Genomic DNA, 15,737 nt, shown 5'->3' on the forward strand with positions numbered 1-15,737 from the left:
CAGGCCCAGCGCCCCACCCCGCCCGGCCCCGCCTTGGGACAACGCCCCGCCCTCCGGGTTCTGGCAGCGGCAACCCGGGAGCCCGGCCCCCTGGGCGGTGCGTCCCCTTTCCCCTGCTGCTGCGGGAGGGGGTGTATGTGGAGGGGGCGGGCCCGCCCCCGCCCTCCCACCCGCTCCCGCCCCGCCCCCGCCCCACGGCCCGGTGGGGAGCGCGTGTCTGGGTCACATGAGCCGCCCGCCCGCCAGCCCGGGCCCGGCCCCCCGCCGCCCCCGCCGTCCCCGCCGCCCGCCACCGCCACCGGCTGCCCGCCCGCCCGGCTCCTCCGGCCGCCGCCACCGCTGTGCTGCGCTGCGCTGCCTGCGCCCAGGGCTCGGGAGGGGGCCGCGGAGGAGCCTCCCCCCGCGCCCGGCCCCCGCCCGCCTCGCCCGGGCCCGCGCCATGGGGCTCTGGCTGCCGCCGCCCCCCGCGCCGCCAGGCTAGGGCGATGCGGGCGCCCCCGGCGTGCGGCCCCCACGGGCACCATGAGCCCCCTGCTCCGCCGCCTGCTGCTCGCCGCGCTCCTGCAGCTGGCCCCTGCCCAGGTATGTGAGTCCGCGACATCCCGCCCACGGTGCCCTCTCTCAAGGTTGGCGGAAGTGGGGAGGCGCGGAGCGGCCTCGGCCTCGGCCTCGGGGATCCGCGGGGTCGGGCCGTGGACTGGGGCGTCTCGGGGGCCTAGCCTGGGAATCCCCCGGAAAGCGTCTCTCTCCGCCAGCCTGTAGCCCAAGTCCGGGGCCACTCCCCCGCCCCACCCCGTCCCCTGAGTGCAGTCGGGGGCGGGACCGCCTCAGTGCCTGCAGGTCTCGGCTTGGCGCCCACGGTGCCCCCTCCTGACCTGCGGCCTCGAGAACAAGCCCGGTCCCCAGGCTTGGAGATTTCGACGCTGCGGGCAGAGCGCGCCTGGCAGATCGTGGCCAGGGCAGGTCCCAGGTGGCCAGGAGAGGGCAGGTAAAGCTAGAGTGGCCCTAGGAACAGAGCAATCTGGAAAAATGTTAGAGAGGAGTGGAAGCCTCCTGATCGCAAGGGCAGAGCCCTGGAGACAGCGACAGGGCTAGCCCTTCCTATGGTGCACCTAGGTCCAGGTCTCTTGTTTCCTACAGGCCACTGTCTCCCAGCCTGATCCCTCTGGCCACCAGAAGAAAGGTAAGAGTCACAACAATAACTTTGCACTAGCCAGCGCTAGGAATGTTTGCCTTCAGCCCTGATGCCAGACTCTGTGTGTTTCTCATCTTGTGTAATCACAGCCCCTCTGTAAGATGCAAGCCCTTATTCTGCCCATTTCATAGAAGAGGAGATTGAGGCAGTGGGGTTCCTGGGTTCGGGAATGAAGAAGGCAAGGAAGATAGTTTGGGAGGGCAAGAGTGGGGGCCACTGGAGGGTGGCTGTGACATGGGAACTAGGGAGAACAGCTGCTAGAGAACAGGGGTAGGGGAATCAGGGAGCAGCTGCAGGAAACCCAGTAGGGACTTAACCCTTGCACATCTGCCCCCAGTGGTGTCATGGATAGACGTGTATGCTCGTGCCACCTGCCAGCCGCGGGAGGTGGTGGTGCCCCTGTCCATGGAGCTCATGGGCACTGTGGCCAAGCAGCTGGTGCCCAGCTGCGTGACTGTGCAGCGCTGCGGCGGTTGCTGCCCTGACGATGGCCTGGAGTGCGTGCCCACTGGGCAGCACCAAGTCAGAATGCAGGTATAGGGGAGGTGGAGTGTGCCCAGCTGGGGTGGATGCTGGTGTTCTGGGGACAGAGGGGTGGCACTAGAGCCCTGGCTGGTGGGCAGGGTGTTCTCACTCCTCCAATCCATGGAGTGTCCCCTTCCATTCCCTCTCATTGTCTCTCTCCTTGTTCATCTGAGTACAGATCCTCATGATCCGGTACCCGAGCAGTCAGCTGGGGGAGATGTCCCTGGAAGAACACAGCCAATGTGAATGCAGGTGCCAGCCAGGCCCCACTTCTGAGTTCACAGAGACCAGGCTTGGGGGGATGCTGTGTGTGGTGGTACACCACAGTGGGGACCAGGTTTCCTAGAGTAGAGCTGGGTAGGCCTGGGATCTCGGGCAAGAGTGGGATGCTTGGCGTCCTGATCCATTTCCTCCTTGTCTCTGTCTGTCTCTTGATTTTCAGACCAAAAAAAAGAGAGAGTGCTGTGAAGCTGGACAGGTGAGTCTCTTGGGCTTTTGCTGAGGTGGGATTGGAGCCCAGGCCCAGTGTCCAGAATGTAATTTGTGGGTGGGGTAGGGGGTGTACGAGTGTGTCAGGAAGTTGTGATCCCCTTCCCTCCTTCTCCTCCCACTTGTATCCTCCTCTCCCCATTTCCTCTGCTCCCCAAGTCTGTATGCTTTGCCCCTACCCCAGCTCCCGGGAAGACTCTTCCTTCCCACCCCAGACATGTTGCTTCTCCTCCTAGGGCTTCCACTCCCCACCACCGTCCCCAGCCCCGCTCTGTTCCGGGCTGGGACCCTGTCCCCGGAGCACCCTCCCCAGCTGACATCACCCATCCCACTCCAGCCCCAGGCCCCTCTGCCCACGCTGCCCCCAGCGGCGCCAGCGCCCTGACCCCCGGACCTGCCGCTGCCGCTGCCGACGCCGCAGCTTCCTCCGTTGTCAAGGGCGGGGCTTAGAGCTCAACCCAGACACCTGCAGGTGAGGAGTCAGGGAGGGCGGTTGTTTGGAAAGGCGTCAAGGCCCTGTCCGGGAGCAGGTCCAGGTGAGCCTGCTGGTGGGAGAAGAGCCAGGGAATGGGAAGCTTTGAACAAATATTGACCAAGTGTGTGCTGGCACTGGCATCAGCATAAACAAGGCCGATGTTCTAATCGGGGAGTCCGACGTGAGAGCACATATTGCCAGCAGAGGATGTCAAGTCAAGAGCTGTGTTAAGGCGCACCTGACATCATCATTGAGAGGTCAGAGATGTCCTGGAAGAAGTGACATCTGCCGAGGGTAAAAATAAGAAAGACAGCCTTCCAGTTCGCAAAGCTCTGAGCCTTCCCAGAAATCCCTGTGGCAGACGTTTGTTCTGCCTATGGGCCCTGAGAGACTAGAGGATGTAGGGGAACCCTTGTCCGCCCTCGTCCAAGGTGCTTCTTACCACCCCTCCCACAGCGAGGCTATGGGGTGGCATCCTGTGGTCCAGGCCAGCTGGGGCTTCCCAGGACTGGTAGGGGAGAATGGGGCTTGCAAAAGGTAACAAGGGGGTGAGTCTATGAGCAGGGGCTGAGCTGTGCCAGCACGAACAGACTCTTTCCCTCCTTAGGTGCCGGAAGCTGCGAAGGTGACACATTGCTTTTCAGACTCACAGGGGCCACTTGCCTCACAGGCCCCCTGAGAAGGGGACAAGGGCAGCCTGGTGAGAACAGTCCAGCCCCCAAGACCTCGGCCTGGGTGGAAGTTCCTTGAGGACCTGGGCCTCTCAAAGGGCTTTCCGGCCGTCCTTTGTCTTTCCGAGGCTGCCATCCAACAACATGGGCAGAGTTGGATGAGGAGACTTGGCAGCAAGAGGGGTCATGTACAAACTTGGGAGAGAATGGATTCCTGTCTCAATTTTTAACTACCTGTGCAAGTGAGCATCTTACACTTGGCTCCTCCGTCCCCTCACTAAGAAGACCCTGATACTCTGCAAAAACTGGGACTTGGTCTTCATTATAAGAACTGTGAACCCCAACCCTGATAAAAGAGATGGAAGGAGCTGTCCCTGCCTGTGTCACTGTTTGTCACTGTCCTGGTGACAGGCTGGCTGGTTTGGGCATGAATATCTGCTTCACACTGCTTTCTAGGTGTAGAGCTTGGAAGAGATGAAGCCCAAGGCCCCACAACAGCTCACAGAGCCACAATGGTGCATCCTTCACATTCACACTATGATGAAAGGCCCTGGAGAGTCCCTGCCCCCCTACCCATCACAAAGGTTCCTTTCTGGAAAGAGACAGCCTGTTACGGCCAGTGAGCTTAAGGTGGGACCCAGATCTGCTGAATGATCTTGGTTGTCACTGCCCCTCTTTTTCTGAGCCTCAATTCCCACGTATGCACATGGCAGGAACAGATGATTACTGTGATCTGGACCCTTGGGCTCCAAGAAGGTTAGTGTCCTCACGTAATAGAAAAGAACACCCATCTTCCCCTCTATTTGCAGCTTTTTGCTCCCTGTAGCTTAATTCAAAAGCCATGCACCTGCGCTGTCCCCATCTTACTCCCACTCCTCTGAAAGGGAAACACCAAAGGTCTGTGGCTGGTGGGTTTGGTTTGGGAGACAGGTCCACACCCCAACCACAGCCTTCTCCACTCTCACCTCCCTTGCACCTTGGGATTCTCCTGATCTTTATCTAATGCAGTCCAAGCTTAGTGACCAGCCTTCTGCCTGCAGAAGCCTCCAGTGCCCCCAGGGCTGAGTGGTGATGGGGTGGACTGAAGGCCAACCTTGGGTACCCGTGCTTTGCCTGCTGAAGCATAAGACTTAGAGAAGAGGTTAACCAAAAGCAGCTACCCTAACAGAGGGCTTCTCTGAGGTGCTAGATTAGACAGTGTGGTGGTGGTCTTGCTGGGTCCAGGGCAAGAGGGGTTAAACCAGGAGAGACAATTCCTGACAGTAATTGCTATTTTCAAGACGTTTTCTCAGCCATACTGTCACCAAAAATGCCAGTGCTCAATTAGAGTGAGACAGATGAAGGTTAGAGATGGGAGAGCTATCGCCTCCCAAGCCCAGTTACTGCTCATCATGCACAATGCTTCAGATGGTGTTCTCTCTCGCCTAGTCCTCAATCCTGAGGTCAGTGCTGCAATTAGATTCCTTTTTAAAACTGAGGAAATAAGATTCAGAAAGGCTGACCAACTTCAGGTTTGCTGAGGTTGCTTAGGTTTAGCTGCCTCCCTTCCTGAATGAAGGTTCATTACTTCAATGGACAGATTTAAAGTGTTGGGTGCTGAGGCGCCTGAAAATAAGTCTGGTTGGGGAACTGACCCAGCCAGACTGTTAACAGTCATGACTCAGGGGTCAGTGTGGCAGGTTGAGGCAGGCCTGGATGCTCTGAAAGAGAAGAGAGTATTCTCTGCCAGCCAGGGCCTGGTGATGCACATTACTGCTGCAGTCTTACAAGGGCCCTGTGGGGTGGATGTTAGCAAGCCCAAGTTATAGGGCTGCCAAACCCTAATAGGACAAGGAACCTGTTCAAGGTCACGCAGCCAGTCAGTGGCAAACCACGGATTCAAACAGGCCTCACCCTGAGGCCCAGGCTCTTTCCACAGCAACTAACTGAGGGTTATAGATAATGAAGAGGCCCAGGGGCAACAGGAACGCTATGGGAAAGGCTGGGGGCAACACGAAATGGCATCTCAAGGCCCCCTCCGGGAACCTGCGCCCGCCTGACCTTAATTTCACCTCAGCCGGAAGTACCTTCGGCCCTTTCGGAAGTCACTTTCACCTAACCTTACGGACTATAGACTCACCGGACGTGACGTAGAAGTCACAAGGCGGTGGGTGCGGGGGCGGAGCTAAAGAAGAAGCCGCCCCGGCGGGCGTGTGGCAGTGGGTTTCGCACCGTCCAATGAAGGCGGGCGGCGTGGCCCGGCGTTGGCGACGATGACGCGCCTGCGCAGAGACGGCAGCACGACTGGGGTTGGCTCCGGGGGCGCGGCGAGGAGGTGAGCGGGGGCCACAGCCCGGGCTGGAGGGAGCCGGGGTGCAAAGGGGGCAAGCTGGATCAGGCGGGACAGGAGCGGGCCGGAACTCCGAGTGTCAACGAGGGATAGGTTACGAGGAAATTGGGGGCTGGGGGTCAGAGCTGTCTGGGGATGCCGCAGGGGAAGGGTTCTCACGCCGCACGGGGCGGGGCTCCGGGAGTCGGGGCGGGACGTGGAACTGAGAGGGGTGGGACCTCAGAACTGGTGCTAGTGGAAGGCGGAGCTCCGGGGCTGGGGGCGGAGTTAGGACTGATTGGGGGTGGAGCCTGGTCCTTGGAGGAGGAGCCGAAACTGACGGAAGGAGGAGTCTCGGGTTTGGAGACCGAGGGGGAAGGCGCCCAGGCGCTGGGGGCGGGACTTCATCTGGTGAGTGGCGTGGCTACAGTTCAGGAAAAGGGATCCAGTTCTTTTGGGGGCGGGGCTCCAGGGCCGGGGGCGGAACTGCGCCCTCTAAAGGGTGGGGCCAAGGAGTCAAGCGAAGGGGTAGGCGCAGGTAATGGCCCGGGGCGCCCACGCGGGGGCGGTCTCCGTGGTGGCCGGGCCTGGGGACGCGGCAGGCCGAGAACTCCCCCAGGAGAGGTGGTGTGGGTGGAGCGGGCCCGGCAGCCACCCGACACGGGACCAATCTGGGTTCCCCGCCGGCCCCCAAGGGCTCAGAGCTGGGGCGGCGTCCCGGGTGGAGGCACAGGGCCGGACTGGGGGGTACCCCCGGAGGACCGGGGCTCCTCAGAGCCACCCAGTGGCGATGTGTGGGTGCCTCGAGGTCGGCCCCCTGCGGCGGCCGCAGACTTGTGGGTGTGCTGGGCGGGGGGCAATTGGGTGTGGCGTGAATGGGGTCGCCCGGTTGGGGCAACTGCTGTGCAGCCAGATAGGGTCTGGACTTTGCGGAAAGGGACGAGTGGGAATTGAAGAGCGGAGCCGGGGACCGGGAGGGAAGGAATGGCTGGGGGTGAGCAAAGGGGCGGGGCCCTGGCTGCTGTGGCCTCCCCTGACCCCCTCCCCCCGCTGCTGGGGTCCTCGGGCAAGCCCCCTTCTCACTGGACTGGTAAGTGTGGCCGCGGAGCCTGGGGGAGGGGGCGGTGACCCGGGAGAAGGGGATCCCCAGGGGCAGGCAAGGTATGGTGGGGTGGAATCCTACTAGAACCTGCCTGTATTCCATACTCTTCCCGCCCTCCTCCCCGGTTGGTCGGTCGGGGTCTGTCCCCACAGAGACATGAGGCTGAGCTGGGTCCTGACAGTACTGTCCATCTGCCTGAGCGCCCTGGTCACGGCTGCTGGGGCCGAGGGCAAACGGAAGCTGCAGATCGGGGTCAAGAAGCGGGTAGACCACTGTCCCATCAAATCGCGCAAGGGGGACGTCCTGCACATGCACTACACGGTGGGTGAGGAATGGAGCTTTGGGGGGCCGGTGGGGCTTCTGGGAACCAGAAAAGACTTGGGAGCCAGGTTCCTCTGCCAACAAGGTGGGTGACCTTGGGCAAGTCTCACCTGCCACTTTCCATGGTTCTATCTTGCTGTTCACTGTCTACTCCCCAGGGTGGCATCAGCAGGCAATGGCAGTGTAATTGTGAGCTGCCCAAGGTCCTGTCCCCTTCTAGGTCTATGGCCACGGATGCTGGAGGGCCATCTTGATGGGAAAAGCACCTCGGGGTGGGGATGTCAGAGCAGACCCTCCTCCTCACTGGCCTTTCCATGGTCTTACAGGGGAAGCTGGAAGATGGGACGGAATTTGACAGCAGCCTGCCCCAGAACCAGCCCTTTGTCTTCTCCCTGGGCACAGGCCAGGTCATCAAGGGCTGGGACCAGGGGCTGCTAGGGTGAGTCAAGGGGCCATGGCTGTAGTCCAGGATGTAAACTGTGGGAGGCAAGTCCCAGGGATGGGGTAGAGGAGCAGGGAACCTGGTGTTGCCATATGCTGAACATACGTTGTTCTGCAGGATGTGTGAGGGGGAAAAGCGGAAACTGGTGATCCCATCCGAGCTGGGTAAGAGGCCCTTCCTGAGGGGGAGTAGAGGAGTTTGGGGGTGTATCTGGGTAAGGGTGAAGGCTGGTTCAGCCTCTGCATTGATTTCCACTCAATCCATTCAACACATGCCTCTTGCAAGTCTAGCTGTGTCTAGCAATGAGGACAGGGCTCTGGTGCCACCCTCTGCCCTCTACCAGATCTTTCACAGCCCCTTCCCATCCCCATTACACCTTATCCATTTCTGATGTTCTTGCTGGGATGGGCAGAGGCCTGGCTGTTGCAGAACACCTCTGCCTGGCCACAGCTCACTGTTTCTTTTTACTTCTTTGACAGGGTACGGAGAGCGGGGAGCTCCCCCAAAGATTCCAGGTAATTAACCTTCCTGCCCTCTGTCTCCTGCACCCACTCCACTTCCCTGTGGCCCTGGTTCTCATTCTGACCCCAATTCTCCCCTGCAGGTGGTGCAACCCTGGTGTTCGAGGTGGAGCTGCTCAAAATTGAGCGTCGTTCAGAACTGTAGCCAAACTGGGGAGGGGCAGCAGAGAGGCCCCCCATCAGGGACCAGACTGTTTAAAAAAAAAAACTTTAAAAGCCCATGAAGTGAGCCTGTGTTTGTTTGTGGGCCCTAAGAGACTTAGAAACCACAGCTTCAGCCTCCTTCCATCCCTCCCTCTCCTTCCCTGGCTGCAGGGCCTTGGGGTTGAGGCTCCATGGCATGGAGGTCACGTAGGCCAAGCCCAAGATGGCATGGTGGCCCTTATGCAAGGAAAAAGGAGTGTTCCTGTCTGCCAACAGCAACACCGCTCTCTCCAGCTCCCCAGCCACTTCCAGCTCCTGGTCTGGGAGCCAACACTGGGCTATCGCCATGGCTACATGGCCCTCAGGAAGGCCTGCGGTCACCTGGGGAGAAGCTGAGCTGGCAGCAGTTGTACAGTGGTGTGTCCCCCCTAAAAGAGACCAGCCAAGCCTGTTAACTGCACCAAAGGCAAAGGCGTGTCCTAGCTTTATTAAAGGGCCCGCGCTGCAGTCAATATAAAAACACAAAAAGTCCCATCAGTTTAATAATAATAAAAAAACCCCAAAAGTGGAAAACCGAGGGGGCAGGGAAGAGGCCCCTGGGCCAGGGGCACGGGGAGCCCTGCTCACAGCACCAGGCCTGGCCGCAGGGCCCCCCGGTATTGCTGTTGCTACGAGGTCAGGGGGCAGCGATTGTCCTGTGGGAGCCACCGTTCATCTGGGTCGAGGACCCTTACTTCTTCTGGGGTGTGCTCAGCTTCTGCATGCCCCGGATCTTGTCCAGCAGGCCAGAGATGAAGGCCTGGAGGGAGGAAGGACATTAGGGAGACCAGACCCAGAGATGACAGGACCCCAGGCTCCTCACCCCACCGTTGGGGAAAACCACTTCCTTACCTCAGTGGGTTTGTAACAGTCAACCAGCAGCTCCTAGTGGGGCATGGGGAATAAGGGTAACTATGAGTTCTCAAGAACGTGGACCTACAGTTCACCAGTACTCATTCACAAGGCACTGGGGCCACCCTGAGGCACAGGAGATGCCACAGCTCCTGAACAGCTAAGCAAGTACCATTAACCCCATTTGATGGAGGCAGAAGCTGAGGCCCAAGATCACAGAGTTGGCTAACTCAGATCAAAGAAGGTGTGGCTCCCAGAGGCTAGCGTACCCAAGGGGCAGTGCCTCCGGGAAGTCCGCTATCTCCTGCTCCCCTGACCCGGCCCTGCTACCTCCTACCCACTCTCACCTTGACCCTGGCAGCCCGAGTATCATCGCTCTCCATGTCCAGGAGTTCATCCACATCAATCTCCAGCTCTGGGATCTCCTCTTCCTGGGGTGGGGGTAGGGGAGGAGGGAGAGACAAGGGCCTAAGTTGGGAGAGAGGGTGTGAGAGGGGCTCCCCGGCTTAGGCCCTTGCCTACTGCAGAGGAGACAGCCCTCTTTGCCCAGCAGACAGCGGCAGCTGCTCCAAGGAAGAAAACAGATCAGGCTCGTGCCAAGGCAAACTGCCCGATGGGGGGAGCTTCCTGTCCCTGCCAGTTGGGCACTCTGGGTGCCAGACAACTAGGGCTGGGGATCCTGGGCTGGGAACCTCACAGATGTGTCTCCCCAACTTCCGGGCCCCCCATCTCAACCAGAGCACAGGTGGGGCCAGCTGTCCCAGCTCATCACAGCCCCTTCCCCTCCCCCAAACACCTGTCACAGCTTCCCGGGAGTGAGGAGGAAGTGAAGGGTGAGGGGTCAGTGAGAAGGGCCTGGTAAAGGGAAAACAAAGAGCCCATGCTTTGCTGAGGGAGGGGGTCCTCGCCACCCCTCTCCCGCCAGGAAGCGTCTCTACTGTCTGCAGCCAGCTGCTTTCCAGGGCTGGGCTAGGGTAGACAGCACAGGGCAAGCCCACTCCTCCACCCTGCCCCCCGGGGCCTGAGTCACCGTCGGAGCAAGGAAGGAGTCATGGGGTGGAGAACCAGAACCCAGAGAGTGGGCTAGTCTGCCCTCATGCAAAGATGGAGTTCCAGGTTAGCCCACTAGAATAAGCAAAACCGTACTCCCACCAACCAGGCTAGCACCTTTTAACCAGTTTAGGCTAGTAGGCAATAAGTAGACCCCCTTCCACTGCCAGCCTAGACGAACCCCATATCTCCTGTCCAAGGCCCAGGTTATCCCTTGAGGTTTCTAGAGGACTCCAAGCTAGACCAGGTAGTGGCATGAGACAGGGTCTAGGGCAGCGGATAAAAAAGGAGTGACTTAGGTTAGATAAGAAAGAGCATATACCAGGGGCGGGGAGTACGGAGAGCAGGGGAGCGCGCGGGAGCGGAGCGCCCATTGACTTCGGGTGACAGACGGGCTCAAGGTGGGGTTCCCAGGCGACCCAACTCGGGAACAATTTTAGGGTGTCGGCGCAGGGTGGGGGACACACCTGGCAGTCGTAGAGACGAGTGAGCTGCTCCAGGATCCACTCCTCCAGGTTGAGGCGCTTCCGTAGCTCCTTGCGGTCGTACTTGACCGTGACCTTCCCCTGGCGCCTCACTGGGCCCTCGTCGTCCGCTCCGCCCGGGCCCTCGCCTGCAGCCCCAGGCGGGCTCTGAAAATAGACGCGGGGCCCTGGGCCGCCACTACCCGGCCCGGGGGCCGGGGCCGCCAACGCCGCGCCCCCCGCGGGGCCGCTGTCCGCCATGGCGGCCGCCGGGGCCACGTGCGCGCGTCGAGCCCCTCCCTGCGCCGCCGCCTCCGGGACGCCCGCCGGCTGGCACCGGGCCGCTGGCTCGGGTTAGCTCGTGCGCTCGGCTCCGTGCGGCTCCGCGGCGAGGGCGGCGGCGGGGGCGCCCGGGGGCAGCTGCAGCATGCGGAGCCCCCGGGCCTGGCCTGGCCGCGCCCCGCCCCCTCCCCACCGATCCGCCCGCCCTTTGTCCCCCACGGCCGCCGCCCGAGCCGCCGCCGCCGCCGCCGCCGAAGCCGCTTTCTCTGTCTCGATCGCTTCCCCGCCCTCCGACCACACCCCCTTAAAGGGCCAGTCCCGCAGCACGCCCCTCGCCCCCACTCCGCCCTCGGGCAGGGGCTAGGGGAGGGTCTAATCGTCAGCGATTTGCGCTTGGCTGTCCGTTATCTCAGTTAACTTTCCTGCCCCAAACCCTGGTGTTCTCAACGTCTGGTACCAGAATTTGGGCTCCTGCGGGGAACCTAGTGTTCTGTCCTCACTGAAGCAAAATCAGGGGCTGTCTGGAAATAGAAGGGATTGGGTACAGTGTGCAGGTCAGAGGTCCCGAGAGACGTGGGAGCCCCGGACGTCTGGGTCCTTCAGCCCTTGGCCAGCGGGGAGTGAGCAGGCTTCTTCGCGGGGACAGACACGTGGACCGGGCTCCTGGAGGTAGAGGAGTAGAGAAGGCGGGCAGGAACTGTCCAGGTCACCAGAAGCCCTACTCGTCGGGGTCGGGTCCCCCCATGATGGAGACCTGGGTTGGGAGTGAGCTGAGCCGTCCAGGCGGCCAGAAGGGTCAGACCCCAGGCCGCCACCGCCCACCGGCCAAGATGGCTGCAGGGAACGGAATTATGGGAAGTGTAGTTCATAGGGTCGGGTCCCGCATGGCCACCCCTCCCCTGCGGCGGAGCCGGGGCGGGGAAGCGCCAAACTTGTTCGGAGCGCCCTCGTAGGGCTTGGTCTCCACAGGGCGCTACCCTCCGCCCAGCGCAACGTAAAGAGCTGGGAAGTGGAGGAGCTGGAACTGACAATAATAAATATAATAATAACAGCTGACCCTAATAAGCTTTCCTACAGAAGGCTCCTCATAATCGGTTCCAGCAAAACTGACTCCCGCAGATCCTCGTCCTAAGGCTCCTTCCGTCCTTAAGATCTCACAGGCACCTTACCTGGCCCACCCTTCTTAAGCAGACCCTGCATCTCATTCCCGCACCCGGTTTGATTTTCTGTATCTTTAAACAGTCTCTCTCATTCATTTGTTCATTGTCTGGCTCCCATTTCTCGACTATGAGCTCCACAAGGCTGAGACTCTTGTTTACTGCTGATGCCCATGGTTGAATGGGCCTGCTCAGCTTCAAATCCATGTATATCATGCAAATTACCTGATTCTTGCTGAACTCTCAGCGCCTATGTCAGACTCACAGTAGGTGTTCCATAACTATTGCTTGAAGGAATGACCAAATAAAAGAATGAATGGCTTCCTCTGTGCCTCCATTTCCTTGGAAGGTTGTGGCAAAGATTAAATAGGAAAATGCATGGAAGATCAATGACTCTACCACAGGTGTTAATTAAGTCACACAGCCCTAAGTTACAGAGCCAAATGGAGGTGGAGCTCAGGCCCCCTGGCACAAAGTCTCTACTCATACAACAGCCCAACGTTGTGCAGCTCTGCTTGGAACGCTTCCACAGACAGCAGGCTCACCCTCTGCAGTCCGAAGCAGAGTCTCAGAGTCTGAGAATCAGTAAGTCCCAGCCCCTCACAGACATCCTCTCTCTGGATGCCAGAGGAACCCTCTGCAGCAGGTGGAGTTCAGAGAGAGGTTGAGACTTGCCCAGGGTTAGCACAGCTGGTGCTGCAGACAAACTTGAACCCAAGACTTTGGGCTTACCTGTAGTTGGGGAGAACAGACAATGAGAAGGCAGAGGCTGAGAATGGTATGTGTGTGTGTCAAAGGGTACTTGCCAGGTGAGCTTCTGCCTGAGAGGACCAGGGAGGGGGCAGACTCATGGGGCTTAGTCCAGAGTTAACACCTCCTCCCTCCCCAGACCCTTATATGGCCTTAGCCAACCTTCAGCTAGCCTGGGGAGGCCAGGGAAGGGCTGACCCTTGTTCTTGCAGATTAGACAGTACACACCCTTTCTAAGAGAGCCCCATCCCCAGCGTGGCCTCTGGCTTCAACCGTGGCCTGATGGCCGAAGCAATTTATCCAAGTCCAAATTCCCCACCACACCCCACCACACCTGACCTCACCCCACCAGGAAGGGTATGTTCTTTCCGAACCAGAACATTGAATAGGGCCTTGGGGATACACATAGTTAAGAGGGAGGATATACCATAGTTTGTTGTGGAGTGGGGCCTATAAGCAGTGATGACCTGGGTCCCAGCCCTAGCTCTGCCCCTTAGATGCTATGACCCTGAGCCATGATCTTCCTGTCCCCACTCCCCTCAAGGCTGGTGTGAAGGCCTCCTGTCTTGTCCAAATTTCAAGGTATCCCCTGGGGGTTATCTGGGCAGGACAGGGAGGAGCTGGGGATGCTCTTCCTGACTCTCCCCATCTCCACCTCCTATGCCCACCCCCAGGCCACTCCCAGATTCCTAGGGCTGACTCCCCTACCCATCCAGTCCCTTCCTATGGCCACCTACCCTGCAAACAATTAATGTAGATGGCCATGATGACCTGCAGCCATCTTGGAGGCTGGGCTGCCCTGCACAGAAATTTGGAGTGGAAGAAGTGGGTTCTAATCCTGCCTCTGCCCACTAGGCTGAGAGGCCATGGGCACGTCACTTAGCTGTCCTGAGCCTCCTCAAGGGGGCTGGTTCTGCTGACTTCTGGTGGTTGGGGGTCAAGGTCAGTGCTCCTAGACCATATCCCAGCCCCTGCTTTCCTGCCTGAACTCTCCTGGGACTGGATCCTACCACCACTGCTGCTCTTCATTCTTCCAGCTTCAGGCTGTGGCCTCCCCAGCCCCACCCTTCTTGGAGTCCTGGAGCCCCTTCACCAGAGGGCAGCTAAAGTGGCTTTCAGAACCTCCTTAAAGCAGAGGCCCTGGGGAGGGTCCAGTGGGCTGAGACTGCTCCCTTAATTAAGGATAGAGGCTAGAAAGGCTGCCTTCCTTCCACTATTACTGCTTGCCGAGAAACCCTATTACCATTAAGAAAGGCTGGAAGAAAGTGTCCAAGAAGGAAGGAGCCCTCTAATGGGGGCTGCCCTGGCCTCAGGAGACACAGGGGTGGAGGGAGAGGGAGAGAGGCTCAGGCCCAGGAAATAGGCTCCCATCCCATTTTCCAAGGAGCTGTTGCTTAGAGCTTCTATCCCTAAGCTCACACCCTGGCTCTAGGCCCTGCTAGCCCTGGTACTGTCTGGCAGTCCCCCTGTCCCAGAGCTGATCTAGCTCTTTTCTCCTTCCTCCCTGATATTCCCACAGCCTGCTCTCCATTCCTTAGATACCCACCTGTCTATAGGCAGGGGTTATCTCATACCCATTTGCTTATTTCATTCTCCGACAACCTTTAGCTTCTGGACAAGGTTACTGAGGCATCAAGAGACTAGGTTCTGCCGGTAGACTTGAACCCAAGCCAGCAGAGGCAGAGGCCAATCTTCACCCTGCATGGCTCTACCCAATGAGACCTCGTGGTCTCTGAGTCTCCGAGGAGTATAGCTCTGTTGCTCTGGTGAGACAGAACAAAGACCACAAGTCCTGGCCCCCTTTCTTTTGTCTCCTCAAGGGTAAGGAGTAAAAGCAGGACATAAGCCGGCCTTCAGGACAGAGGGCTGAAATCCTCTCAGGAAGCTGTGTGTGACCTTGGGCAAGTCCCTTCCCCTCTCTGGGCCTCAAGTAGAGATAATAATCACATCCCACAGGGCCTCAGCCAAAGGCTAGGAGATCTGTTAGGCTACAGTTGGGACCCAGTATGCTGGGGATTTTGAGGATGGCCAGCACCAGGCAGGGTTCCCCTTGAGGGTCTGAGAGCCTGGGGCAAAGGGGCCTGCAGGGCTGGCTCCTCCTTGTCTGACCCCTCCTCCCCCAGAACCAGCTTCATCTCTTTCTGGGTTTCTAGGTGACTTGGCTGGCCCCTCTGGATGAGTTCTACTTTAAACCTGCTACTGCTACTGCCTCTGTATTGGGGGGGCTCCCACAGGGGCCCCCAGGCAGGAGCCCCCCCAGCCAAGCCCTGCGGGAGGGGCTGCAGCCCCCACCCATCCCAGTGCCCATGTGCCTTCCCTGCTCCCACCCCTGGAACACAGCAGATTTCAGGGCACTGCTGTGGGCCAAGCATGGCAGAGCCCCTCCTTAACCCTCCTTGTTCGTGGACACCCACCTGGCTCTGACCCCTCTGGGAAAAAGACCAGCCATCCCCTTAGCAGTTTGTAATCAGAAATCTCACAGGGACAGGCTCCAGGCTGGGTCATGGGGGTCCGTGGAACAAGAAGGGGGCTGTTCGATGGCTTGCTCTGGAAAGCCAGGGTGCTTGGGTTCTCAAAGGAGGCAGCAGGCGCCTGGCCTCCCAGGGCTAGGGACGGGGGTGGGGGTGGGGGTGGGGGGTGGGGCGCCTGCCGGCGGGAGGCCCATTAGCTTGCTAAGTGCTCCCAGGGAGCCAGGACTGAGCTGCTGCGGGGTGGGGGTGGGGGGGAGAGGCGAAGTGAGGGCAGAGAGAGGGGTGGGAGTGGCTTTTCCAGCACTCGGCTAAGTGCTGCAGGAGTGGAGTGGGTGGCAGGTCTTTGCGCCCCTCGGCCCAAGTCTTGCCCTCCAGAAGTACCCCGCCCCCGCCCCTGAGAAAACTTAGCGTGCTGACCCCGGCCGGTCTTCAGCACAGCCCTCTACACCCAGTCCCTTCAGCCGCACCCCAACAGATCC

At 59.7% G+C, this 15,737-nt stretch overlaps 3 protein-coding genes across 7 annotated transcripts; 2 read left to right on the forward strand and 1 right to left on the reverse strand.

Moving 5' to 3' along the window:
- Window positions 1-276: 276 nt before the first annotated feature.
- Window positions 277-3,722, forward strand: VEGFB (vascular endothelial growth factor B). Of its 2 annotated transcripts, none has more exons than XM_072970198.1 (7): window positions 277-582; window positions 1,141-1,183; window positions 1,533-1,729; window positions 1,899-1,972; window positions 2,163-2,198; window positions 2,446-2,681; window positions 3,292-3,722. In XM_072970198.1, the coding sequence occupies exons 1-6, from the start codon at window positions 523-525 to the stop codon at window positions 2,657-2,659; spliced, it is 624 nt and encodes a 207-aa protein (XP_072826299.1). In that variant the 5' UTR covers window positions 277-522; the 3' UTR covers window positions 2,660-2,681; window positions 3,292-3,722. The 2 variants fall into 2 exon arrangements, with proteins under 2 accessions (XP_072826299.1, XP_072826300.1); XM_072970199.1 differs by having other exon boundaries at window positions 2,547-2,681.
- A 1,774-nt stretch (window positions 3,723-5,496) lies between these two features.
- On the forward strand, window positions 5,497-8,270 carry FKBP2 (FKBP prolyl isomerase 2). Of its 4 annotated transcripts, none has more exons than XM_006216647.3 (6): window positions 5,497-5,669; window positions 6,918-7,086; window positions 7,413-7,525; window positions 7,646-7,692; window positions 8,008-8,043; window positions 8,133-8,270. In XM_006216647.3, exons 1-6 carry the CDS (start codon window positions 5,608-5,610, stop codon window positions 8,192-8,194), a joined length of 489 nt encoding a protein of 162 aa, XP_006216709.1. In that variant the 5' UTR covers window positions 5,497-5,607; the 3' UTR covers window positions 8,195-8,270. The 4 variants fall into 4 exon arrangements, with proteins under 4 accessions (XP_006216709.1, XP_015105404.1, XP_031546695.1 ...); XM_015249918.3 differs by lacking the exon at window positions 5,497-5,669 and adding an exon at window positions 6,019-6,201; XM_031690835.2 differs by lacking the exon at window positions 5,497-5,669 and adding an exon at window positions 6,205-6,287.
- A 447-nt stretch (window positions 8,271-8,717) lies between these two features.
- On the reverse strand, window positions 8,718-11,027 carry PPP1R14B (protein phosphatase 1 regulatory inhibitor subunit 14B). The gene is given in 6 exon segments (XM_031691104.2): window positions 8,718-8,992; window positions 9,085-9,117; window positions 9,432-9,515; window positions 10,602-10,883; window positions 10,885-10,991; window positions 10,994-11,027. Coding segments are annotated over 6 exon segments (609 nt in total). The 3' UTR covers window positions 8,718-8,923.
- Between the last annotated feature and the right edge of the window lie 4,710 nt (window positions 11,028-15,737).

This window comes from Vicugna pacos, chromosome 10 (genome assembly GCF_048564905.1).
Source record: "Vicugna pacos chromosome 10, VicPac4, whole genome shotgun sequence".
NCBI lineage: Eukaryota > Metazoa > Chordata > Mammalia > Artiodactyla > Camelidae > Vicugna > Vicugna pacos.